A 25,904-nucleotide genomic window follows, 5' to 3' on the forward strand; every position below is an offset into this window, starting at 1 on the left:
GCCCGTTAAATGGTAAAATTGTTTTCATACAATTTGGGGTGGTCTAAGTGTTCTGTATAAGAAAGTGTCAATTGGCTTAATAAGAAAGGAGCATTGACTGTATTGACGATGACTAGAAGAGATGAGTGTTAACTAGGAGATGCTGAATGCAAATGTTGACTGTATTGACAATGGCTACAAGGGTCAAGTAATTTAGTTATCAGTATGTTTAGTAGAAATCTTTTAAAACACAAACCTTTAGTTACGGGTGAACTATAATTAAATCATGGAGTGTCCAGTTACTGTACAATCGCTTGGTCAATACTTCGGTGTACAGGATCGACAGCATGTAACACCCTTCAACTGTATGCTTGGTAACCAATATCCTGTTATGACTTGCCAACATGCTTTCAGTTTGCACCGACGAAAGTGTGAATATAATCTGTAAATCTTGTAGGATACCGTGCTTATTTTTGAAAAAAAAGACGTGCTTGATTAGACCATTTACCATTTTGATGATCAAGCTAGAAATATTCGTCGATTAGAAGCACTTGGCAACTGCGAATGCTCAATACCAAGGGCCATCAACCATGCGAGCTTACTCGCGAGCAGCTTTCATTGGGCTTGACATTTAGTTTGCTCAGACCTACTTGTTTCGACGAACCAGGCGCTGTCTCGCTCAAGTTTGGCTTGTTTATACCTCGAACAGAAAACTTTGATGCGAGTCTAAGCGAAACTTGATGGAGGTAGAGGCAACAGGTATGATAACGCTTAACGGAGGAGGTGTCCCATAACAGATTTATGTGGATTTGATTCATCATGTTGACCCAAATTCATGAATAAAAGGCTTTTGGGTATTGTAGACTTAACGTTTTTATTTGTGCAACTTGAGCTCATGCGAACAATAACCCTCCAGACTCCTAAGCAGGAAATATTTCTGAACGAAATTTTGATGATTAGATGTCCTACAGGGATCCGATTCATCTCTCTTTGGGTTTGGTTGGTTGCTTTAGAGTTATCAACTCATTCTAGCTGCCAGTGGAATATTAATTCTTAATCTGAAAGAAACCAAAATTGATTTTTAGTTTGAGAAGAAACTGATCCCCTTTTTATAGAGAAGAGTATCCCCGTATAAGTTGGCCTTCTTTATTTTAGAAAATGAAGGTTGGGAAGAGGCCTTCTGAAGACTGGTAGTTTTCCCATACCAATAAGATGAATTGCTCTTTGATTTTCTGTTAATAAAATAGTAAGTTATCTCTCCATTAGAAAGAAAGAAAAAAAGAGCTCGAACACGTATCTTCAGAAACTGCTGAAGTATCATAACAAAACAAGTTCACTAAGGTCTCATCAGAACCACCACTGCTGAAGGTGATCTACACTATAAATAGAGAAGTTGTAATGCCAAACTAGCCTTCTAACCGCTCGTGAATGGTATAAATCACCTCTTTCTATAGTGTATTCTGATATAGGGGCGGGCGTGGGTTGGGCTGGACCCGGTCCGTCCGGTTTAGGGTAGGGCCGGGCCAGACCCGAGACCAACAATGTCAGAGTGGATCAGACTTACTTCTCTGATCCTGAGTCTGGAACTGGACCCACTCGTCTATGACCCGCCTAAGTGCACATCGGGTCTAACCCGGCCTACGACCCGTGAGTCGTGGGCCAGCCCATAAGTTTTTCGTCCAACTTTTTTTTTCCTTTTTTATTATATTAAACTTGTATTTATAATTATAAAATTATTTCTAATTTATTTTTTAGTAATTTAAACTTGTATTATACTATTTCTAAAGTTGTATTAACTTTTTAATATTTTCAAGGAGACAACAACGAGCTTAAAGATCGCTGTTTTATTTTTTAATGGGCCAAAAGGCCCACGTGCCGAGACATATAGCATTTTGGGTTTATTGGCAGCTAGATACACCGCTAAGGAGGCTAAATAACAGCTAGCGCTAACAAAAATATATCATGAGCCGGGTCGGACGTGGACCGGCGAGCATGGGTCAGACCTACTTCTCTGACCCGAGTCTGGGGCTAGACCCGGCCCGGCCCGTGACCCGAATATATCATGGGCCAGGCCCACTACGAGCTGAGCCAGATCGTGACTCATGCGGGTGGGCCTGTTTAGCCCTCGGGTAGACTCGGCCCACACCCAACCCTATTGTGATAGAATCCTTATTAAAAAAATATGCAAATTAGTTATCAAATTTGTATATAAAAAACAAGTCAATAAGAATTAAACAATCTTTTAAAATAGAAGATTTTTTTCATTTCAATTTTATTGTACTTTCAAAATCACCGAAAATAAAAAAAGAAATTGATCCGCAAATTAAAGTGTTTACTAGCTAGTTCTCCAAACCCGTCTAAAGCAAAATAAAATAAATTTCATAAACGATGCCAATTATAGTTGGAATAAATCTCAATGTTGGTAAGAATAATAATGTGTTCTCCTCTCTCATATCAAAATATCTTACAGTTAATAAAGAAAGCTTCTGGAGTTGGGATACATGTCATATATTTTGGAAAGATATATGCTTACATGTATATATATACCCATTTACCATCACTTTTTTCAGAACAACTAATACACATTCATCAAATTACTAGCTCCGTATTCAGAGAAAATCTTTCCAAACAACTATCTGGGTCAATGAGAACAAAGAATAAAAACATAAAAACCGAAATTTTTCGATTACATATATATATACTCTTAATTTCTAAGAATCCATTGTAGTTGGAGAGCAATTATCATGTACGCAAGCCAATACATCTCCATAATCTCTAGAGATTGTAAAGGAATCATACACTTCGCCATCGTTGCTCCTCTCATACTCAAAAATAAGAGATGGGTGATCGAAGGCCATTGGCTTTTTACAAAACCGTAGTTAGAGAGTCTACAGAGAGACCAGCGTGTTTTGCCTATATTGTGATATCTATCAAAAAGAAGAGATGATGAAGTCGGAAAGATGGCTGCCTCCGCCTCCGGAGACGACGGTAGTGGGATTTCTCTGTACTCACACATTGGTTCTGCATTCATGGCAAATGTTAAGAGATAAAGACTACTGTAACATGCAGATAAGGATGAGACATGCATGTACAACTTTATCGATCCTCAACTCTTTTAGTATCGCACATGACCAGGTAGTGTTTTGTTTGTCGAGAAAGCATGTAATCATGTCAATCTTCCAAGGTGGTGCAGGAAACAGAGTGGAACTATAAAAGGGAAAATTTCAACACACATATTTCAATAACAAACAGAAAAAAATTATAACGTTGAGGAATAACAAAAATTACAAAACTAACACATCATTAAAGTTATAAAATATAAGCATGTTTGAGTTGATGCACAGTTAGGAAACAAAGCAGATCCAAACACAAACATTTATTCAAGTAACGTAAGCTTTCTAGAGATGGTTACACATCGATGGCATACCAATAAACCCAACATTTTTCTGTCAAATGCAATCAACTAAAGTTCATTCTTCTTTGGTTCCATCTGCGGCAACTTTCTCCGGTTCCTGCTGGCCTGAGGATTCAACTTTCCCTTCGGCATTGCCTTGTATATTCTGGTTGTTTGTAGGCTTGTAAGGACAAGCAGGAGGAACCCTTGCAGGTTTCCTGTACTCCCAACCAAAAAGCCTGTAGACTTTACCAAGGATGAAATCCAACAGCAACGGCAGGGCATTAACGACTGGGATAAGGAAAAGGGGCAAAAGGCAAGCCAAGCACACCATCTTGCGAGTTTTATGACTTCTTAATTTCTTGTGGTGTCTCCTGCAGGAAAGATCAAGCAATGTGGGTTTATAATAAGCGAGCAAATTAACATCAGCACCTGAGGTTCCATTTAGTTTTATGTACAATCAAGTAGCAATAAGCCCTCAACCTGTAGAAACTACTAGACTGAAGCCGTAAAAGAGACATCAAACATAGAAAAAGGATTCTACTAAATGCATTAAAGAGAACCAAAAGAATTAAGTCAAACAAGGGGCAATCCAACCATGTCAGCGAGTATAGTAACCTTCTCGGCGTTCATTAGGACAGAACTTTATTAATTAGTAGAGAAATCCAGGTCGGAGAAAAGACTTCAAGTGTGAAGTCAATAGTTTCCCCGAAGACGCAATTTAATTGTGGTCATGCATATTCCACAACCAACATGTATGTTCACTTCTGAATGAACTGAAAATAAGACGAAAAGACTCTTGAACTCCCAAAGGAAAGAGGGCACTTTGAAGACGCAATTTAATTGTGGTCATGCATATACCACAACCAACATGTATGTTCACTTCTGAATGAACTGAAAATAAGACGAAAAGACTCTTGAACTCCCAAAGGAAACAGGGCACTTTAAATAAGTATTTTACAGGAAGCATAAGCTTTTACAACTAAAACAAGGTCCTTTTCAAAGACATCAGGGAGCAACTAGAACGCACTCTTAACGGTCAACACCGTTAATAATCATGAAAAACCCGAAACAACACAGACACGCTGACACACAACCACATGGACACATAGACAAACAACAGAAATACACACACGTACAGACAGACATAAAGGCATGCACATGTATACATTGATAAGTAGATTTAGCTTTCCTTCGAGTTTGAAGTCTATTCTTCCCATTAGCTATCCAAATGAGAAAACACATTATTGGAGTTCTCGTCTTACATATCGAGCGGCACCAAGAAGGAACAAACACTTCAAACTGATTTTTGCTTCTCTGTTCGACGCATATGGATAACAACACTTGCACAAACCTTGTCCAACATGTACTGAGTTGCATTGGATTAAATCGTAACAGCCTAATTTATTGTTAGTAGTACGACATCTAATCCAGTCAGGATATCTATCCATAAGAAATTAATTAAACTGATATTAATTAGAGATGTTTGGGATGGGTTGGAGGTGTGTTCGGTGGGAAAATTTGATGTAAAAAGACAATGAAAGAAAATTGATTTGTATTCTCTCAAAATCGATTACAATTTGGATTTCCTGATTACAAAAGAGAGGAGAATAAATTTGATTTTGATTCTCCCCTTTGTTTAAAACTGGGTTCTTCACGGTGGCGATGGAGTGCCTCCCTCGAATGCTCGCGTCGAGTTTGCTCTCCGTTGACGATCCGACGTTTTGCTTCACTGGAACGATGTCTTCTCCTCACGATTCGACGTTGTGGAGAACTTGCGTGGCAAGTTTGAGAACTCTGAATGAGTTTAGAATAACTCTGTGAAAGAGTTGATTTGAACCGAAGATCGGTTAATAAGCCAAGGCTAGAAGAAAGCTCTGGTGGTCGATCGTTGCTGAGGATGAACGTCGATCTCCCTCTTGTTGCCAAGCCAAAAGATCTCCTCTTCGCTGCTGAAAAGATGATCAATCCAAGCCAAGAAACTCCAACCTTGCTGCCAATTCCCAGATCCGAAAAAAAATGCTAGCCTGAACTCAATCGAGTTTACCCATATTTATAGGGATTTAAGGGATGTAACCACCCCCTTAATCCGTTCCTAAGTGGGGCGAAAATCTCTCAAATCGTGGAGGAAAAACGGTTCCTGCAACCGTTCAGCTCGTGTTTGAACGAGTCAAACGCCCACGTCGGCGTTCAGGACCCTAACTCCGCGTTTTAGAATGGAGATGCGGAGTTGGGTACTCGCTGGGTGCTGAAAAACGCGGGTCCGACTCCAGCGTTTTGATGTTGTAACGTGGGTTCGACCCTCGTGTTTTGATGTTGTGACGCGGGTCCGACTCTAACGTTTTGATGTTGACACACGAGGAGGACCTCCGCATTTTGGTGTTGATACATGGGGAGGACCTCCGCGTTTTGGTGTTGATACACGGGGAGGACCTCCGCGTTTTGGTCTTAGAGCGCGGTGATGAGTTCCGCGTCTTGCTTTGGAGAGATTATCAACAAGTAATCTCTTTTGTCATAGCGTTGCAAAGATCATTGTCTTGTAATCTTCGTCTTGGCTCCTTGAGAATATGAGAGTCGTCAGATTGTAACTCCCGATGTTGATTGTGAATGCTATTGAACTAGAGCTCTCATCGGTTGTCGTGAAGGTCGTCAGATTGTAACCTTCAGCGATCTACGTGAAAGTCTTTAAATTGTAGCCTTCTGGAAGTCGTCAGATTGTAACTTCCATCATCGGTGTTTGATGGGGGATAAGCTATCTATTGTGATTTTTAGACAGCCTACAAGGTGCAATGTGGTGAATATGTGTTATCAAGCTACGCCTTGAGGGGAATAAATGTAACTTATACGAGTAAACTAATGAGGTCGATGTTACAAACTGGCCCAAGTAGGAATGAAGTACTGGCGAAAGGATAAGATAGATAGAAGGAAGTTGTGCCCAAGTTGGATTTCTCTGCTTACACAATTTCTTGCCTTCTCCTCTCCACCTTCAATCATTTCTAGAAAAAGAGAGAGTACAGTAGTGCAGTGATGATCCATAGCTTTTACGAGAAGCTATTGGCAAAGATCAGTGGATGATCCACGAATGCAATATTACTACTCTGCTCTTTGATGCTTTTCTGAGGTGGAGTCTTTTGGTTGGGTGGTTTCCTAATAGTTCTTAGCACAATGTAATGCTTACTGAGATTTGAACTTTGCATCAAGAAATTCTAATGTTCGACGTCTCCTAGTCGCAGCTACAGCATGGACTTCCTGCGTGTGGAAATGGTGCATAACATGATTTGATACAAGTGCAAGTAAAAGAGGGCCTGGGCACATAAGTACATAAGCATGAGAGACTAATCTGTAACAATGTGGTGATCAAGAGTTTGAAGTGTGTTGGGAGGGAGTTTTAAATCGATTCTCCTGAATCTCTGTTCTACAGTCAAAAATAGCCAGAATGAGACTATTCCTTCCATAGGATGATATATGGTGCCACAATGATGTTTTATTTATCAAAATCTAATTATCCGGAAAGATCTGTGTCAGCACCTGTCTAGTGAAGTAATGATGTATATCTCAAGTTTAGGATATAATGGAGATTCGATTTTGTTGTTTTTTTGGCGAACAATGGGTCATAGCATAACAATACCAAGAGAGTTGCTAGACTTAAAATTGGTGATGTTGACAATGGTTCGCATTTCATTAGAGGAGAGAGAGAGGATAATAAGTATGTTGATGTCGGGTCAAATCTGAGATGGTGCCAATGAGGTTCGGAAGATGGCACCCATATCTTTTCCCCTTCCCACTTTATGGCGAGAGCATTAGAATGAGACATGCATGCTGACAGGGAAGCATCAGAAACTGTATCGCTGCCGCCACAGCCCACAGTGGGTTAGAGAGCATGAGATCTCTAGATGGGTTGGTTGATTGTTGTTCCCTGAATTTCCCAACACAATAATAATAGGAACAATATGGTATGCGCTAAGCATCGGGCCAATGAGTTTATTACATGTTTGAAGATCGTCTTCTGAAGAAATCCTTTGTGATTCAAACATTAGGGGTCTCATCCCTTAGATTGTTGCTCATAGGACAAAAAAAAAGGGATTATTGTAAAAAGGTGTGTGCATAACAAGAAATTGCAGCACCTGTGCTGATTTTGGGGCAACATGGCGAATATTGCAACGAAATAGTAATACTAGGGAAAAAAAAGGGATCCCTTTCAGTCAACCCAAAATCCCCAGATTGAATCTCAAAAGAGATTATTTTGGACAAGTTTTAATCTGGGGATCTCTGAGAGGGATATCGATCTTCTACAAGCATCATCAACATCAATTGTCCCAATAATCATACAAAAACCAAAACTGCTTGAAAAATTTAAAAAAAAATTTGAAAGAACAAGACATAGGAATATAATCGCACGTATCTGTCGATCGAGCCAATGAAAAATCATGGAAATCGTTTGGAATTTCTAATACATGAAGAAATATTGACAAAACGAATCGAAACAAGATACAATTTTGCACCTGGAATCGAACGAGGACGAATTGGGCGATAGCTTTGACCTAACTGCTGAATCCCAGTTGCAAGGACAAGAGTGCAATTTTAGAAAAGGAGAGGATTGTCGATCGAGTAGTTGTTTTCCGGCTAAATATTAGAAAGAAACCCTAAAATAAAATTTTAAAAGTTAAAGGGGGGTTTCTGATAACCCTTAAAATAAAAGCCCTTACTTGAGGGGTGCTTTGATATTTTGAAAGTTCGGGCGGTTAATCTGATAATCGTCCAAAGCTAGGGCGTGCTTTCTGATATTCAGCCTTGTTTTAAATTAAACTTCGTTGGTGGCCTCGATTGATTAGGGCCCATTGAAGGCCCATTAATAGGAGTCCTTGTTACGCGCTTCGGATTCTAAAAATCGAAAGTATTCCTTTGGGATTCCTGTACATTTCAATTAACACATTGGATGCTTATTACAAGAGTGACACTACAGGCACACCCCCAACCACACATTGGGGCACACCCCCTCTCTCAGCTACAGTGCACGGGGCCCACTTTAGATTTTTTTTAAAGTGTGCCCCAAGGTGTGGTTGGGGGTCCTAAACTAATCTCTAAAAGCTAGTTTGTTTGTTGACGGAGAGAACCTAAATCCCTCATAAAACCCGCATCAAACCACCAATGCAAAATATGAAAAGATTCGCAAAGATTAGTAGTTGTCAAATGAACCGTCCAATTTCATGGTTTGCAGCACATCTTCCCTCCTCCTCCCTCCCCAATTTACCGAACATGTCATCTTCTCGGTTACAGCTCAGTTTATCGAGGCCGATAACCATACATACTAATATTAACACAGCGCAAGAAGTAAACATTTAGTAACTCTAGAAATAAAATGAGCAGCCTCAACACATCTTACAAAAAAAAAAGTAAAAAAAAAAAAAAGGCAAAATGCATCCTAAATCATCATAATATAATTCTGAGGGAACATTTCGATCTCTTTAAGATTAGTAGTTAGTCCACTCATTCGCATATCGCCAACCAAATTAGCTCAGCACTTTGCATCACTGAGGTTTATGTTAGCTTGTCTACAGAATCCGTCGCTGAACGCATTGGAGAAGGAGAGAACTTGTCTTGTTCTTCTCTAAACGACTCATCAGAATCCGACTCCACGTCAAGGCTAAGGCTAAGGCTAGGCATGGGTACGGTCTCAGATGCATTTGCTCCGGCCCAAAAGAGAGCCATCTTTTTATCGTCTTCCGTCATTCTTGCATCATACTCTAAAAAATTGAAGCTACTAGCTTGATTTCTTCCCCCAAATGAAGTTTCTAGTTCATCTAAATTGAAAAGTTCTTCCATGATTTTGCGAGAGCTCGGGTCCACAGAGTAAACAAACTTGACTTTTCGGTGAGTTTTGGGCTCTAGGAAAGGTTTCACCACCTGCAAGTAAGATAAGTTTCAACCAGGATAGGGAAAACACAGGTTCGAAAGCAACGTAATTCGTGAAAAGTCTATATTCCGGGTCTGCTACATGAATCCTATTTATATTCAGATCTATTAAGGGTTATCTCTTGTGTTAAGTATGTCCTATATTCTTGTTAGAGAATGATGTGTTCAGTTTTAAAAAGGTTAATCGCACGTAGACCCCTCTTCTTATCGCTGCTTTGAACTTATTATCTACTAGTTTCATTTTTGTAAATAGACCCTCAAGGTTTTAAATTTTTTTAAAACTTTTTTACCCTCAAATAGACTCACTGTTTTCAATTAGGAGCAGTATTGCCAAGGCTTCACCATTCACTGAAGGGTTAAAGAGTCAAAAAACTTTAACCCTGAGGTCGATCTGCAACAATAAAAGTATATGGGTAGTAAGTGCAAAACAGCTATGCTACAAGGGATATATGTGCAATTAACCATTTTTAAAAATAAAGCACATCTCACAACTTTAGGGGACCTTATAACACAACATTTTATATCACACTTGAAACCATGGGGCGAACGAATTTTTCTGTGGAACATTGGAAAATATTTGAGTCTTCTGAAAGAGGAAATTAGGACAAAGGCTATTGCACACTGAAAAGAGGTCAATTGTGGTATAAAATCGAAGCATGTTATTCCTATAACTTTTAATGCTGGGCTGGGTTTTTAAATTCACATTAAGAATAAAAAAGAGCTTTTGTTATGGATGTCAGAAAGAACAGTAAACAAGCTTTAAAACACAGGAAGCGCAATATTGCAATAAGCTACTCCTTAATCTTTTGTTTTAGAAAAAGCTACTAGAATTTCCATAAAAAAAGTGATAACATACCATCCAAAAGGATTCAAAGATCTTCGGGGGGTCATATAAAATCGCAGCACCTAGTGTTTCTGGATAGCGATCTTGTAGCACATTTGCTGTTTCCTTCGTCATCCTTACTGACATGTGCGACATAGCGAACCCACAAAAGCTAATGAGCCAAACCATCTGTTCCTGGCCTGCTGGCAAATTGAAAATGGCATTTTCCATGCAGTAAACTAAGTACTTAACCTGTCCCTCTATTGCATTTGTGTTCTGCATCCAAATACAATAAACTTGGTATCAATTGAAAGGCCTTTTAGTATTACATGCAAATTGTAAGTTCAAAAAGGCTGAGGAAAAGGGGTTTTAAGTTCTAAGAATATATCAAACCTGGAAACCGGGTCTCATGACAAGGACGCTTCTTCCATACTTGTCAAAAAGACTGGACCTATAGATTTTTCCGGTCTGGGCTTCATTGGCTATCTCTTCCTGCATAATATTGGTTATGATGCAAAGAACAGCAAGTTAAGCAACAAGGAAATAGTTTGATTGAACTTGAGAAATGAAAAGTTATGAGGGAAATTTCCCAAAAAAGTGATGTACAGATGAAGAAAATGTTGTATCGCAACACTGCTCAGAAAATTGGTGTATACCCATAGTTGTCACTTTCTAAATGAATCCAATAATGGAAGCAATTTTATGGCTGAATGTGAACACAATTACACAAATTTTCATAAATAAGATATTGTTTAAAGCAAAGTTCTCTGTGAAATTTGCTCTTCCATAGCTCCCAATTGCGTCTTTACCCATCAGAAATCATCATAGTTAACCAATTGAAATGGCAGTGCACAATGTATTGCAATGTCTTTTGACTGTACAACTAAGCCCCTAGAGAGTTAGGCCTGCAAAAAACATGCAGTTGGCTTTTTAAAGCAGAAAGAATAAGATATTCTGCCTCTTAGTGATGCAGCTAGCAGCTGTTCAGAACTCAAACACGAGAAAATAGAAAGACAGAAGAGGAAGAAAGGAGGTTAACCTCAACTAAACAAAACTTAACTCAATAATATTTTTTCGATAAAATAAACTAAATCAAATATACGACTGACTGAAAGTGGCTAAAAGTCCCAAAACTAAAGTTACATTGTACATGTGGTTTATTATATCAAAAAGGAGATAGAATTCTGTGGCATTACTTTAGCATCCGATATTGGCATAGCAAGCTATATATCCTATGCATTACTCATAGTGGCACCAGATTTTATTTAGAAATGAAGCAGATAGTTTGTAAGAGCCCATTTTTATTACAATAGTATACATAGTCATTGCAGCTTTCCGCTTCATTTGAAAAGCACACAATGATCGACTTTCAACTCGAAGGGCTAGGCTGAGAAAGATATAGGAGAAGCTCTTCACATTTAGTGGGGTTGTGGCCTAATCTTTGGTCATTGCATAGAAGTTGAAGGCCTTAAAACTAATTTTTAGTTTCTTACCCATCCATATCCATGTATTTCTATCTTTGTAAATATTACTGGTCTTAGTATCAATAAATTACAGGCCCAGGCCTTTCCCAAAAATTATTAAACCACTCCCCACTAAGGTCATGCTAACATTGCAAATTATGCATTTTAAACAGTAACCATGTCCCAGCCGTCTCCCTTTATATAGGACAAGACAACAATTTTTATCTCACAGCTTATTCCTCTTCGACTTTGCTTTTTTTCCCCAAGCAGCACTCTTGAACAATTACAGTTCAGTGATATGATCATCGGTGTCAAGCAAATAATAGTGAGAGGTTTGTCGCTGATAAATGTTAATTATTTACTTTTTTCCTTGGATTTTTTCTTCCATTTTAAGTCTTGATTTTTAGAGGATAACTTATGCATGTAAATAATTTTTTAAGGCCTAAGAAATTTTATTTATGAGTTTAGCTTTTCAGAAAATTACCAATTTTCATTCTCTATATCCTAACTTGTGTGAATTTGCTTGTGTGAAAATTTTGTATAGCACTGTGTTTCACACAATATACATGCTTAATGAGATCAAAAGAGGCCTTGAAAAAAAATAGAAATTGCATCCTCGCTAAGGATCTCAAAATTCAACAAATGGTGAGTTCAAGGTTCCATTAAAAATTCATCTCAAAATTCAACAAATGTTGAAGCAGAAATATTATTTCAAAAGTTGTATGATATAAAGAAAATTAAAAACGAAAAATACACAGATGCAGCATTTGAAAGAGAGAGATGAAATACATCTAGTAATCCATTATGTATTCATGTGCCAGATGTGACTGTGTGACTAACCCAACGAATTTCTTCTGGCTTGTACTCGAGACGCCATTTCAGGGTTGCTTTTAGCATTTTAGTTGCCCTCCTAACATTCCAACCTCTTGCAGTCAAGTATCTTCTAATGCACTCATCTGAACAATAAAGAGACAATTTCTCTGGCAAAGGTCCCAACAATGCTCGTACTTCCTGAATCTGGAATAAGAAACAAAACAGAAAACTGCATCATGAGAAATTGGCACAAAGTCTTGAAGGAACATATGATTATCCATCGTAACACCAACCAAAAAAACAATGTTGGGATTACGGTTACCTTGTTACTCTCCTGAGCCTCCTCTTGAACTATTGATTTTCTCCCCGAACCAAATGAGCCAAAATTCTTCAAGCTCATAATTTTATGAAGTTTCCTGAAGAATAACAGATAGGCGCATATGATATTCAACTTGCGAGATCATGGAAAGAAAACAAGTGGATAAGTTTTGCTGCTTGTCAGAAGAAAAGAGTGGCGTAAAAAGATACATGCTTTGTATTTATTATATATTTTAACCTCCTTATGGATTCACAAATGCAGAAGGTCTATTTCTCATAAACATGCATGCATTATTCAAGCTTAAAAGGAAAATTTTAACCGGCCATTAAATTGTATCATCAAAAGATTCCTGAAATTAGATAAAAGTCATCTCTTCATGTGTCCTCTTAATTTTAGGATTTTTCAATTATCATTCTTACCCCTTCTGCAAGAAAAAAATAACACAGCAAAACAAAAGAAAACAAGCAATATTTGTTTCTTAACATGTCGGTAGCTCTGCTCTACTGCCTCTACAAGTTTCTCTATTCTCAAAGAGGCCAAGAGCAAAGCATCTTAAATTTACGAAAATTATGGGAGAAAAAAAAAAATCTGACAGAGACTTCATCACACTCTCCTCCTAGTTATATTTCGGCCATCCGACACCATACAGAAGACTACAACTGCACATGACATGAAATGAATTTCTTTCAAGGAAATCCATCAAATGAATTCCATTGCTCCCAACTAATAACCTCGCAAAATTCAATATTCTTAAGAACATTGTTGAATTATTTTTTTTTCTTTCATAATTACCTGACGTTACATTTGTAAATTTCATTTCTAATTTCTTCCAGGCATTTTTCTGGTTACATCAACAACAGAAAAAAAAATGCCCCGATTACTCAAAGTTTCAAAAATTAAGAACCCATCAAAAAATCATTCATGACCTTCAAATTAATCGCATAAAAATTTGATTTTGTGAAATGGGTACTCGGATTTTAGCCATAAACAACATCTACATGCATTTTTGGAACAATAAATGAAAAAAAAAAAAGCGGAAGATAATCGGGATGCAGATTCAATAACGAGCTAGGGGCTTACCTCCGACGGAACGGCGATCAATTCACGTCGAGAGAGAGAGAGAGAGAGAGATGGGGATTTTACCTAGAACAGAAGGGAGAGAGAGCTTGGGAAATGGTTGGTCCATTTGCACGGTGTTTACTATTTTATTGTATTTAATTAATGAAATACGATTTACATGCATAACTAATTATAGTACAGTTCTTAAGTATGCATGTATAAATTTTGATGAGAAATAGGCAAGAGGAAGTTTGTACCTAAAAGCAGGTATAAATTTTTTTTACATGTTTTATTTTAATTTTCTCTTTTCCCCCTATCTCTTTTGGAGAATGGACGGTGCTTATAAGTTTCTTTAGCTTTCGTTGCTGGAAATTTGCAGGATTTGTGAATGGATAAATCCCTGATAATGTGGGGCCATCGATTGCAAATCTGATTTATTATAGGCGTATGCCTTAACCTTGCACTTGGAATTTGTAGGATTTATGAACGGATAAATCCCTGACAAACAGTTATTATAGGATAAGAAGCTTTTTAGTGGATAAAGAAGGCAGAAAAGATAAGGTCCCTAGACAAAGGGCTAACAAGGAGGGATTAAGAAACTCATTGCATGTGATCTAGATAGTTAAAGATGTTTCAATATGACTTCGACGGTCCTGGGTTTAATTTCGGACAGGATCATCGTGAAAAAAATTAAGGTTGGATTAAAAAGAAGGGTTAACATGGTTAGCCCATTTGTTAATCTGAAGGATTAAAATTTTTAATCTATTAAATCGGCTTACTTCAATCCTTTTGGTTATTTTTTTGTGTTTGGGGATAAAAAGAACTTTGATCACTTCCTTTATAAACACAGGGGAGATGTTAATATGTCTAAATATGTGGATTTGTAAACCCCTCGTTTTGAGTGGTTATCTCACTTTAACCCTTCTAGAATAGTTTGTAAACTCTTTTACTGTTTTTTGTGTTTGATAAATCATGAGGGGTTAACTTAGTTTAAGGAGGGAATAACTCTCCTTAACCACTCGAAGAGTTAACCACTCGAAGAGTTAACCACTCGAAGATGTTAATCTGTCTAAATGTGTGAATTTGTAAACCCCTCGTTTTGAGGGGTTATCTCATTTCATCCACGAGCTTTAGACAAGGGAACGATCACCACCAACATCACGACTCGATCAACATTACACAGCGCCAAAGCCAAGCCTAACATCGCCACAACCTTAAACTCTTCGACGTCACGATCTCCTCCAACAAGCTCGGCCCCTAGACCTCATCAAACCCTAACAGCTCAAACCCTCCATCTTTCAAAACCAGAACCGAAGTCGAGATCATCCAATCTTGGGAGTATATGCTCTTTTGAGCTGATTTTGTCAAATTTTTAAATGGTGGAGAAAATTTGGGGGAGATTCTCCATTGAATTTGTGGGGAGAAGTTTGGATTTGGAGAGAGAGAGAAGGAAACGAGAACGGGAAATGAGATAATAGAAGTTAAGAGAGGGGATTAATGGAGGGAAACTTAGATTTTCTCCTTCATTTTTACCATTGCGTCGTATTTCTTGTGATCGGCATCGCTGGGGATTTTCTTCGTCAGGAGAGGGGTAATTTAGAGAGAGAAGAGGAAATACATATAACACATATTGACTTATAGGCTTTTGGGGCTGGGTCATATTTTCTTGGGTTTTTTGGGACTAAACAACATGGGAATAAGTATTTGGCACTGGGCCACATGAGCTTTGTCTTTTTAGGGTTTTGACACAATATTTCCAAAATTAAACAACTTCATGAAGATTCTGACGACATATAATACACGAGTTAATAATATTGAAATCCTTTAAAATTTTATTTCTAGATAGTTCATGTATAGCAAATCAACTCCAGCAGTTTGATTTTTTATTTTCGGTCTCTGACATTTAAATTGATTGTCGGTTAAATAGAGAGTTTTACTACATAACAAATACAAAATTACCAATTAAACTTAGCTCGTGCAAAATCACCACTTTCTTAGTTTAAAACCCTTCTTTCTTTCTAAAGTGAAATTAAAATTGTTCTCCTTGTGTTGGGGCATCCCCCCCTGTTTGAAGTTTCCCCCCTTGTTTATATATAAGAGCTTGTAAGTGTGTAATTTTTTTCATTGAAAAAAGATAAATTATAAATTTCTCAAAAAGTGGTATGTATACATTTACTACTTGTATTAGGGGCTGTTTGTTTCACTCTTTTATAGGAAAGGATTAGTATTTGGGGTCTGACAGTGGCAAAAGTGTAATTTATGAAATCTTTGTGGATCCTATTCTAGAGTTTGGCTAGGAAAAAATTTATGGATTACGAAATCCATAAAGGTGCAACAGTAAGGGTTTTTTCAAGAAACCCAAATCGGAGAGGACTGAGAGGATTTGGGCGAGAATTCTGACATCGTTCTGGGCTCTTCGTTTTCTGATTCCTAATCCTCTCGACTTCGAACCCTAGATCTAGAATCGCAACTCCCCATTTCTTCTCCCGCCTCTCCCCAAGCTTCTTCGCGCCTCCTCTCCCGCTGTTCTTCGATATTATTTTGGATTCGGTTTATGGATTTGCCCTAGATTTTGGCCTCGGCTTCTCCCGCGACCCGCTGTTCTTCGATATTGTTCTTGGCTTCTCCCGCTGATCTTTGATATTGTTCTTGGGTTCTTGGGTTTGCTGGTTGTTCCGTCCGGTGGGGTTTGTTGGTAACGACATCAATTTCTGAATTTTGCTGGTTGTTCCGTCCGGTGGGGTTTGTTGGTAACGACATCAATTTCTGAATTATTCCCTTCGCAACGGCTTGGCATCTACAGGTATAAATCAATTTATCCCTTTTAATGTGATTATTTAATTGTGCTTGCTCTGATGAAATTAACATTGGTAGTGGAATTATTGATTTTGGTATATGTTTAATTATTGAAACAAGGGTATTGTTCGGTGGGGTTTCATTTGGTATATAGTTTATTACTGATTTTATTAGAATTATTTGTCAGTGGGGTTTCATTCGCAACTGCTTGGCATCTACATGTCTAATCTCTCATGAATCAAGGGTTTTGGTATATAGTTGATTATTGAGCTTCGGTTCTCTGGAATTTTTGTTATTGTAGTCCTTCAAATGACTAAACCATGGAATGAAAACCTTAATTATATTTGTTTGATCAGCGTGCATGCTTAGGGTGCAAAATATGAAATAGTTGTTTCACTACTTGATATATATTTGTGGATATGTAGATATATGGTTTTACGATTTTAATATTTTTATTAGTTATTTAATTATCTTTAGTTTCCAAACATTATTACTGTTAAGTTGTAAATATATGCTAATTTTACAATGGATTTAGATGGATAACGTAGATGAAGAACAATTGAAGAGGATGTGTGCTAATACAGCTGTGTCTGCGGTGGTCACAATAATAACATGTATTCTGAGAATGCGTGCTAAGCGCAAGAGAATTTCATCTTGTACGAAGGAGGAAAAAATCAAAAAAAATTGTTGCAGAGAAGCTCACTTCAAACGTGTATTGGAAGGCTATAGTGATAGTTGTCGGTCTTACATTAGAATGAGACCGAATGCCTTTTTTAAACTTGCTGCGGTAATGAAAGAAAACGGTTTATTAGAGGATTCCAGACATGTTCAAATCGAAGAACAGCTCGCTATATTCCTAAGTATAGTGGGGCATAAAACTAAAAATAGAATAATAAGGACTGAGTTCATAAGATCGGGAGAAACAGTGAGTAGGTATTTCAATAAAGTCCTACAAGCAATGAATGAGTTACGTGATCGCTATATGAAGCAAGGTCCAAATGAAGTTCCTGCAGAGATTACAAACAACCCAAATTATTTTCCTTACTTCAAGGTAAAAATAATACATACACCTCAACATCTGTTTTAAAGTGAATATGTATTTTATTGAATATTTTATAACTTATATTTTTTTTATAGGATTGCATTGGTATGATAGATGGCACACATGTTGACGCAGTATTACCCAGTAACCTAGTTGCCCATTTTAGAGGGAGAAAATGTGTGACACAAAACGTCCTAGCAGCATGCACCCCTAATAAACTATTCACCTATGTCCTAGCTGGGTGGGAGGGAGCAGCAAATGACTATAGGATATTACAAGACGCTTTGTCGAGACCACAACCTTACGGGCTTCGAGTTTATGATGGTATTAATTCTTACTTGTTCACAATTAAAAAAAATTAAATACTTATCAATAGTGTGATATGAAGATATTGTTTAATTGTAATGTAGGTAAATATTACCTATGTGACGCTGGATACACCACAATGTCAGGCTTCATATCCCCATATCGCGGCGTACGATATCATTTAAAAGAGCACACCAGTAGGACACCAAAGAATAGAAAAAAGTTGTTTAATTTAAGGCATTCAAGTTTAAGATCAAAAATTGAATGCACATTTGGTATATTGAAGAACCGGTTTAAAATACTATCGGCGAAGCCAAATTATCCATTTCTCACTCAAGTAGACATTGTACTAGCGTGTACCGTGTTACACAATTTCATTGCTATAGAAGATCCAGATGATGATATTTTAAATGAAAATATAGACATTGATGAAGATAATGGGGAAGTGACAAATGAAGATGACTCAAGTGTGGTGGATTATACTCAAACTAGGACACAGAGAGAGGATCGAGATGAAAGAAATGAATAGAAGGAGCTACGAGATCAAATTGCTTGGGCGATGTGGGTGGATTATTGTGCAAAGTATAATGGTGATAACACAATGGAAAGTGGTTTAGCTTAATGTGATGTTTGTTCTATCTCGATGTAATAACTTGTATTATTTTCTTACTGTTCGCAACTATCCATTTTAATGTTTCTTAGCATGTACTAAACATTACTACGATTATCATCTTCTCTCTTTTCATGTTGTTTCTATACATGTAGGCGTTTCATATATTCCTTTTCTAACGCAAATTGCTAAATGCATGCATATTATATATTGATTTAGATTTCTTTAATAATAATGTCTACTTGTTCAATATATATTAGGTATGGTTAACAATCAGGCAGATAAGCAGCCCCTGCCTTCTCATTCTAATGCTCCGCCAAATCCAGCTGCTAACATAAACATGAACTTCACGCCTGTTCAACCATAACCTTTCTCTTCACCCCATCATACATTCTCACCATTCTCACTATATGATGTTAATTATGGTGGAATGACACCGCAACCAATGTCATACGTGAGCATGTTAAGCAGCCCACAAGGTTTGCTATTTCCCACAGCCAATTCTCAAAGTAGTGGACCTAATTAATTTTCACCAAACACTGGTGATTCAGAAGAGAAGGTTATTCATGATGTTGATGGTGAGGAGCACACTTCACCAATGAAAAAATGGAAAAAATTAGCTCATAAGAAATCGGGCCTGGGGACAAGGTTGAACTCAAGAGATGTGGCTAATAAGTTTTGGCTTCCAGAGCACGATAACGTTCTCATTCCTTATGTTGCAGAATTAGCATTAGATGGGCTAAAGCCAGACAAGAACTTCAAGGCAGAAGCTTATAAAATGGTAGCGATGAAAATCAACATGCAATTTAGGACTGATTTTACTCATATACATGTCATTAAGCACTTGAAATGCTTGAGAAACAAATTCAATGACATGAAGGCTTGCCTTGATATAAGTGGAGCTGGGTGGGATGAAATAAATAAAATAATTACACTAGATGACGAAACCTTGAAATCGTGGTCTCAGGTATAACATTCAGCATCTACATTGTCATTAGTAATTAATACATTTGGTTCACAACTTACGATTATTTGTTATTGCAGGACAAATCCAAATCTAAGTTCAAAGCGTACATAAACAAACCCCTACCTCACTTCAAAAATTTACAAACTATCATGGGTGATGACCAAGCTAAGGGTGAATTTGTTAGGCCTGTGTATGCTAACATTGGGTCTAGTAGGTCCATACCTATTCCTGAAGATGATAGTGAAATTCCAGAGGAGAGTGTAACTACACCACAATCTGATGCTTGTAACCAACAACAACCGACTAGATGTAAGTCTAAGAGTAAAGACAACATGAATTCATCTTCTAACAAGAAACCTAAAAAATCAAATCGTGAAGAGGAAATGTTATGTGCCTTTGTTGACTCAATGTCTCAGTCCATGAGAAATCAACACATTGTTCATTGGACTGAGCAGTTGGCTGCAGCGTTGAAGAAACATAGGAATGAATATTCTGAGGAATTCCTGGATAGGATTTTAGATCACTTATATGACAATGAACGTGAAGCTAGAAGGTTTTTCATAAAAGGAAAGGAAGGTCAGCAGAGGTACATTACCAACCTGATTAACGACCAAGGTTGGTCTGTTAACTAATTTGTTCGGTTTGGATTACATGTTGATGGAGCATTTTGTTGTGCACACGTATATGTTGTTGCGCATATATCATTTTGTTATTTGCAAACTATTAATGTTGCAATACTTCTTGTTATGAAAACGCTATGACGTCATGTAATTAATGAATTGGTACTTTTTAACTTTTGGTGCAGGTAAGTATGGATAGGCATGACCAATGAGTTCTTAATGTTGCTCCTTTGCTTTTGATGACAGGTGAAGCTAATTTGTTGCTCCTTTTGCCGGGGGTTTTTGGTTGTCAGGTGCACGCGTATATATTGTTGCTCCTTTGCTTTATTAGCTTTTTGGCTTTGGGTTTTTTTGCCATCAGGTTCGTGGAGCTTGTGTAGCTCCTTGCCTTTGGGTTTGTGTCTATTATCTGGAGCTTGTGTAGCTCCTCAATCTCTTTGGGTTTGTTGCTGATTTTTTTTAAGGCTTGTATAGCTCCTTGCCTTTGGGTTTGTGACTGTTATTTAGAGCTTGTGTAGCTCCTCAATCTCTTTGGGTTTGTTGCTGTTTTGTTTGGAGCTTGTGTAGCTCCTTGCCTTTGGGTTTGTGACTGTTATTTGGAGCTTGTGTAGCTCCTCAATCTCTTTGGGTTTGTTGCTATTTTGTTTGGAGCTTGTGTAGCTCCTTGCCTTTGGGTTTGTTGCTGTTTTGTTCTTGGGTTTGTGTAGCTCCTTGAGTTTGGATTTGTGGCTGTTATTTGGAGCTTGTGTAGCTTCTTGCTCTTGTGTTTTTTGCTGTGTTGTTTGGAGCTTGTGTAGCTCCTCAATCCCTTTGGGTTTGTTGCTGTTATTTGGAGCTTGTGTAGCTCCTTGCTAGCTGGGTTTGTTGCTGTTTTATTTGGAGCTTGTGTGGCTCCTTGCTAATGGGGTTGTTGCTGTTTTGTTTTTGAGCTTGTGTAGCTCCTTGCTAGCTGGGTTTGTTGCTGTTTTATTTGGAGGTTGTGTAGCTCCTTGCTAATGGGGTTGTTGCTGTTTTGTTTTTGAGCCTGTGTAGCTCCTTGCTGCTGGGGTTGTTGTTGTTTTGTTTTTGAGCTTGTGTAGCTCCTTGCTGCTGGGGTTTGTTGCTGTTTCGTTCTGAGCTTGTGTAGCTTCTTGCTCTTGTGTTTTTTGCTGTGTTGTTTGGAGCTTGTCTGCTGTTTCGTTCTGAGCTTGTGTAGCTTCTTGCTCTTGTGTTTTTTGCTGTGTTGTTTGGAGCTTGTCTAGCTCATTTAGTTTGGATTTGTGGCGTTTGGAGCTTGTCTAGCTCATTTAGTTTGGATTTGTGGCTGTTATTTGGGGCTTGTGTAGCTCCTTGCTCTTCGATATTGTTGCTGTGTTGTTTTGAGCTTGTGTAGCTCCTTGCTCTTTGGGTTTGTGCCTGTTTTTCCTTAGTTGTGCAGCTCCTGCTGCTGCTGGGGTTTGTTGTTGTTTTGTTTTGAGCTTGTGTAGCTCCAATCTTTGTTGAAAAATACCTGTTATTTGGAGCTTGTGCAGCTCCTGCTGCAGCTGGGGTTTGGTGCTGTTTTGTTTGAGCTTGTGTATCTTTCATGCTCTTTGGGGTTGTGCCTATTATTTGGAGCTTGTGCAGCTTCTGCTGCTGCTGGGGTTGTTTGCGTCAAAAGTTGGTTTTGTCATGGAATTCATTATATCTTCGTTTGATTACAACAAATTCAAAGAAATAGCCTTTTTATAAGACTTCTTTTACACAACAAAATGAAAATTATAACTCTTAGGAAACAAACGCAGGATCGTTGTTTGGATCACTGCTTGCGTGGGATCTTTGCCTGTGCCGGGGGTGCGTTAGCCCGTGGACCACCAAATCACAGATTCTGATCGAATCGTGAGGGGTTTATGATTCTGACTTCGTTTATCGAAGTGAGAACTTGAAACGATATCTTATCAAGGTAAGATAGTCGTTCTTCTTGAAATCAAGTCAAAGCCTGAATATCAAGGAGTTACAGAAGCTCGAGTACTCTGCCCTCTCTGCTCTGAAATCAGCCTGTGGATGCTCTCTGATCAGCCTCTTTCAAAAAAAACGATCTCAAGGGGTATTTATAGCCTCTAGGATGAACAGTGCTTCCGAGACAGTGTTTACTGTCTCGGGAACAGTAACTGTCTGGCAGTCTCGGGTTCCGAGACAGTAAAGACTGTCTCGGCCCGCGAGATAGTAAATACTGTCTCGGGAACAGTAACTGTCTGGCAGTTTTCGTTGTAACTGCCTTCCCACGTTTTCAAACTCCGTTATTTTGGTAGTTATTCACGTGATTCTCGCCCACGACGTTCCCCATGTTCTTTGACAGTTAATGGCCACGTGTCGGCGGTTTATAAAACAGTTTCTGAACCTTCGAGAACTGTCTCGCACGGAGAGACAGTAAACGCTGTCTCGCACGGAGAGACAGTAAACGCTGTCTCGCACGGAGAGACAATAAAGACTGTCTCGCGCGGAGAGACAGTAAAGACTGTCTCGCGCGGAGAGACAGTAAAGTCTGTCTCGCGTGTGAGACAGTAAAGACTGTCTTTTTTCTTTGATTTTTCGATGATCTCCTCTTGAGCTGTATTTGGATATCTATTAGTATTTTTTGACGCCTACAGATACCCCCTCCAAAGTGTTCCAGACTTATTCTTTTATAGAGGAGTCTGGGACATTTTGGATAAGACAGGCCTTATTTGCAATCCTTTCAATACTTGATTGAGTAGATCGTGTAGAAAAATGACTTCAGCCCTTGATCTCTTCATCCATTAGTCTATTCAGTTCTTTGTAGAATAGCTAATGCTTCTCCGGCCTTGCGTTTATCGCTTGACCGTTGTTGAGACCTTGAATCGAAGCTGGTATTTCCAGATTGATGTTTGTATGTCCATTGAGAGTCCGTCAGGTTATCCTTAAGAATATTCAGATTAATATCCTCCAGAAACTGCCTGTCGAGTGTAGGAAACAGTTTAGACTCGTGTACCTATTGGAGTAGTATGGTCTCTTTTTTGTTGGTAGAGATGAACCCGTTGATGGAGAGGAAAAATTTTATATTCTATCTCATTGTCTCTTTTTTTGTTAGTAGAGATGAACCCGATGATGGAGAGGAAGAATTTTATATTCTATCTCCAGGTGCAAAGGAAACTCAAAGTGGGATCTCCACTTAGAGAATCTGGACGAGTTTGAATAATCCTAACTGTCATAAGGTTTGATTATTCAACTGAAAGTGGACCTCTCGTTCATGGAAGGAATCGAAAGAGGATTTTAGTTTTGGTCCTAACTGTAGTAAGGTTTGACCAAGTGGGAGTTCGGAGACGATCCTAACTGTTTAAAGGTTTGATCGTTCAATTTGTGGACCTTTCGTTCATGGAAGGAATCGAAAGGGGATTTTGGCTTTGGTCCTAACTGTTTAAAGGTTTGACCAAAGGAGGGTTTGAGAGGGAAGATTGATCCAACGAAGTGATCGAATCTCATCTCAGCAAAAGAATATTCGTAAATCACCGTGGGGATGTAGTGTTTAACACTTTGTTTGTAATGATCGGGTTATTCCTAAGAAAATTACATATAGCATTCTTTCGGGAACTTCCGTTACATGAACCATCCACCCCCAGCTTTCTTCGCGAAACTGGGTCTAACATCATACTTTAGCTATATGATCGGGTTATCCTTAAAAGTACCATGCATGGGTAGCTCGATTTTATCATTGGCGAGGAGGTATTCCAATATGACTGGAGCTTCGTTATCTTCGAAAGAATACTCCTTTTGGAACCTCGGATCGAGAGTTGCGTTCACAGGAATTGTGGATGTCGTTGGTTGACCTCTCTCAACTTTCTTTCTTTTAAGAAAGTTTTCAGCTTGTTCACAACGTAGTTTTAACTCTTTCCAAGTGGTGGATGGTACGACCCCCAGAGCTTCCAGGACATCGATGGAGAGGTTATTGTGGCATGTTTGCAGGATGAACTCCTCTGTAATAGGATCTCTGCAATTCATTACTTTGCCACGGAAGCGCTTGACAAAATCGTCGACTGGCTCTCCGTCTTTTTGCTTCTCATCTAAAAGGGTTCCGACTGACACTTCGGTATCATCATCGAAGAAGTTACTGAGGAACAAACTTTCCATGTCATCCCAGCAATTGATGCTCCCTGGCCTGAGCCGTCGGTACCAATCGAAGGCGGGCCCACGAAGGGTGCCAACGAATGACCGGACCATTAAAGCCTCGTTTCCAGAGATCATGCCCAAATAAGACTTGTAATAAATCAAGTGCTGAATCGGCGAACTCTTCCCTTCAAACGGTGTGAAGTTAAAATCCCATTCCCTTGGATAGGGACATGGAATACCCGTTTTCTTAACTTCTTGAGCCGTCATCAAAGCATTGATTTTGTTTTCAAGCTCTTGCATTTTCTTGTCATCGTCTATGTCTTCATTCGAAGGACGTTGAGGAGAATGAGTTAGACCACCCCCTGTAAGAGGTGCCATTGAACCACCCCTAATATTGTTATTGGGAGGATGTGTTAAACCACCCCAGCGTTATTGCTATTAGGAGGTGTATCAGCCATAATAACTTCATCCACTTCTGGATCACTGTCATCTACAACATTCTGAGTGTGGCGGCTGGATTCAGCTCGCTGACTGGACTCAGGAAGTTGAGGTTGTTGAGTTAGCAACTCTCTCATTTGTTGAATAGCTAACTCTATCTCTTTCTTCATCTCAGCTCTAATTTCTTCACGTTGCTTCGTTAGAGCTTCCTGAAGCATTTGAGCAAATTGATCAGAGGTGATCGTGAGTACTTCTCTGGTTTGTCCTGTGCTAGACATTGTATCATCAGAAGCGATTGCAGAACAAGTGTCCGAGAATTCATCCTCCGCGGACATTCCTTCTTGCATTCTTTTGTAATCTCTGCGTCTGATGGCTCCTAATTGGAGTCGAGACATCCTTTGAGCAATTCTTGGATTGACTCTTCCTCTCGGGGAAAAGTCAGGATTTGAGTCACTTGAATGCCGCTTAGACTTTCTTTTATCAGCCACGTTGATGGTGACTTCAGGGAATTCATCATCTTGGGCAGCTGATTTTCTTTTGCGGAAATATCTCGGTTTAGGCTTAGACAATACAGAGACTCTTCGTGGGATGGCTTCTCGTTTGAAACAGTCACATTCTGATAATGCTGCTTTAACGAGTCGCGCACAGGAACAATGAGAGTTTATTCCTCGAATAACTCTCTTTCGAAAATTATTCACAACCCCAACTTGATGCCAGCTTGTTTGCGTCAAAAGTTGGGTTTGTCATGGAATTCATTATATCTTCGTTTGATTACAACAAATTCAAAGAAATAGCCTTTTTATAAGACTTCTTTTACACAACAAAATGAAAATTACAACTCTTAGGAAACAAACACAGGATCGTTGTTTGGATCACTGCTTGCGTGGGATCTTTGCCTGTGCCGGGGGTGCGTTAGCCCGTGGACCACCAAATCACAGATTCTGATCGAATCGTGAGGGGTTTATGATTCTGACTTCGTTTATCGAAGTGAGAACTTGAAACGATATCTTATCAAGGTAAGATAGTCGTTCTTCTTGAAATCAAGTCAAAGCCTGAATATCAAGGGATTGCCGGAAGCTCAAGAACTCTGCTCTGTCTGCTCTGAAGTGCTCCAAAATGATCCGCCTCTTCAAAGAAATCACATCGGGGGTATTTATAACCCCTGTATGAACAGTGCTCGCGAGACAGCGTTTGCTGTCTCGGCGGGCGAGACAGCGTTTGCTGTCTCGCTGGCCGAGACAGTGTTTGCTGTCTCGCCCAGCGAGACAGTAAATTTGCT

The 25,904-nt window shown here is 38.8% G+C and overlaps 2 protein-coding genes across 4 annotated transcripts; both read right to left on the reverse strand.

Moving 5' to 3' along the window:
• On the reverse strand, positions 3,264-8,033 carry LOC109832680. The gene is made up of 2 exons (XM_020400082.1): positions 7,876-8,033; positions 3,264-3,747 (listed from the first exon to the last, which is right to left on the reverse strand). Exon 2 carries the CDS (start codon positions 3,705-3,707, stop codon positions 3,450-3,452), a length of 258 nt encoding a protein of 85 aa, XP_020255671.1. The 5' UTR covers positions 3,708-3,747; positions 7,876-8,033; the 3' UTR covers positions 3,264-3,449.
• LOC109832681 (random slug protein 5-like) lies at positions 8,706-13,955 on the reverse strand. 3 transcript variants are annotated; one of them, XR_002244845.1, is made up of 7 exons: positions 13,785-13,955; positions 12,708-12,801; positions 12,413-12,589; positions 10,503-10,601; positions 10,143-10,385; positions 9,593-9,677; positions 9,151-9,277 (listed from the first exon to the last, which is right to left on the reverse strand). XR_002244845.1 is itself a non-coding variant. In XM_020400083.1 (6 exons), exons 2-6 carry the CDS (start codon positions 12,783-12,785, stop codon positions 8,912-8,914), a joined length of 963 nt encoding a protein of 320 aa, XP_020255672.1. In that variant the 5' UTR covers positions 12,786-12,801; positions 13,785-13,949; the 3' UTR covers positions 8,706-8,911. The 3 variants fall into 3 exon arrangements, 2 of the variants coding, with proteins under 2 accessions (XP_020255672.1, XP_020255673.1); XM_020400083.1 differs by lacking the exon at positions 9,593-9,677 and having other exon boundaries at positions 8,706-9,277; positions 13,785-13,949; XM_020400084.1 differs by lacking the exon at positions 9,593-9,677 and having other exon boundaries at positions 8,706-9,277; positions 13,848-13,946.

The sequence above is a fragment of the Asparagus officinalis genome, chromosome 3, assembly GCF_001876935.1.
Source record: "Asparagus officinalis chromosome 3, Aspof.V1, whole genome shotgun sequence".
NCBI classification, from domain to species: Eukaryota; Viridiplantae; Streptophyta; class Magnoliopsida; order Asparagales; family Asparagaceae; genus Asparagus; species Asparagus officinalis.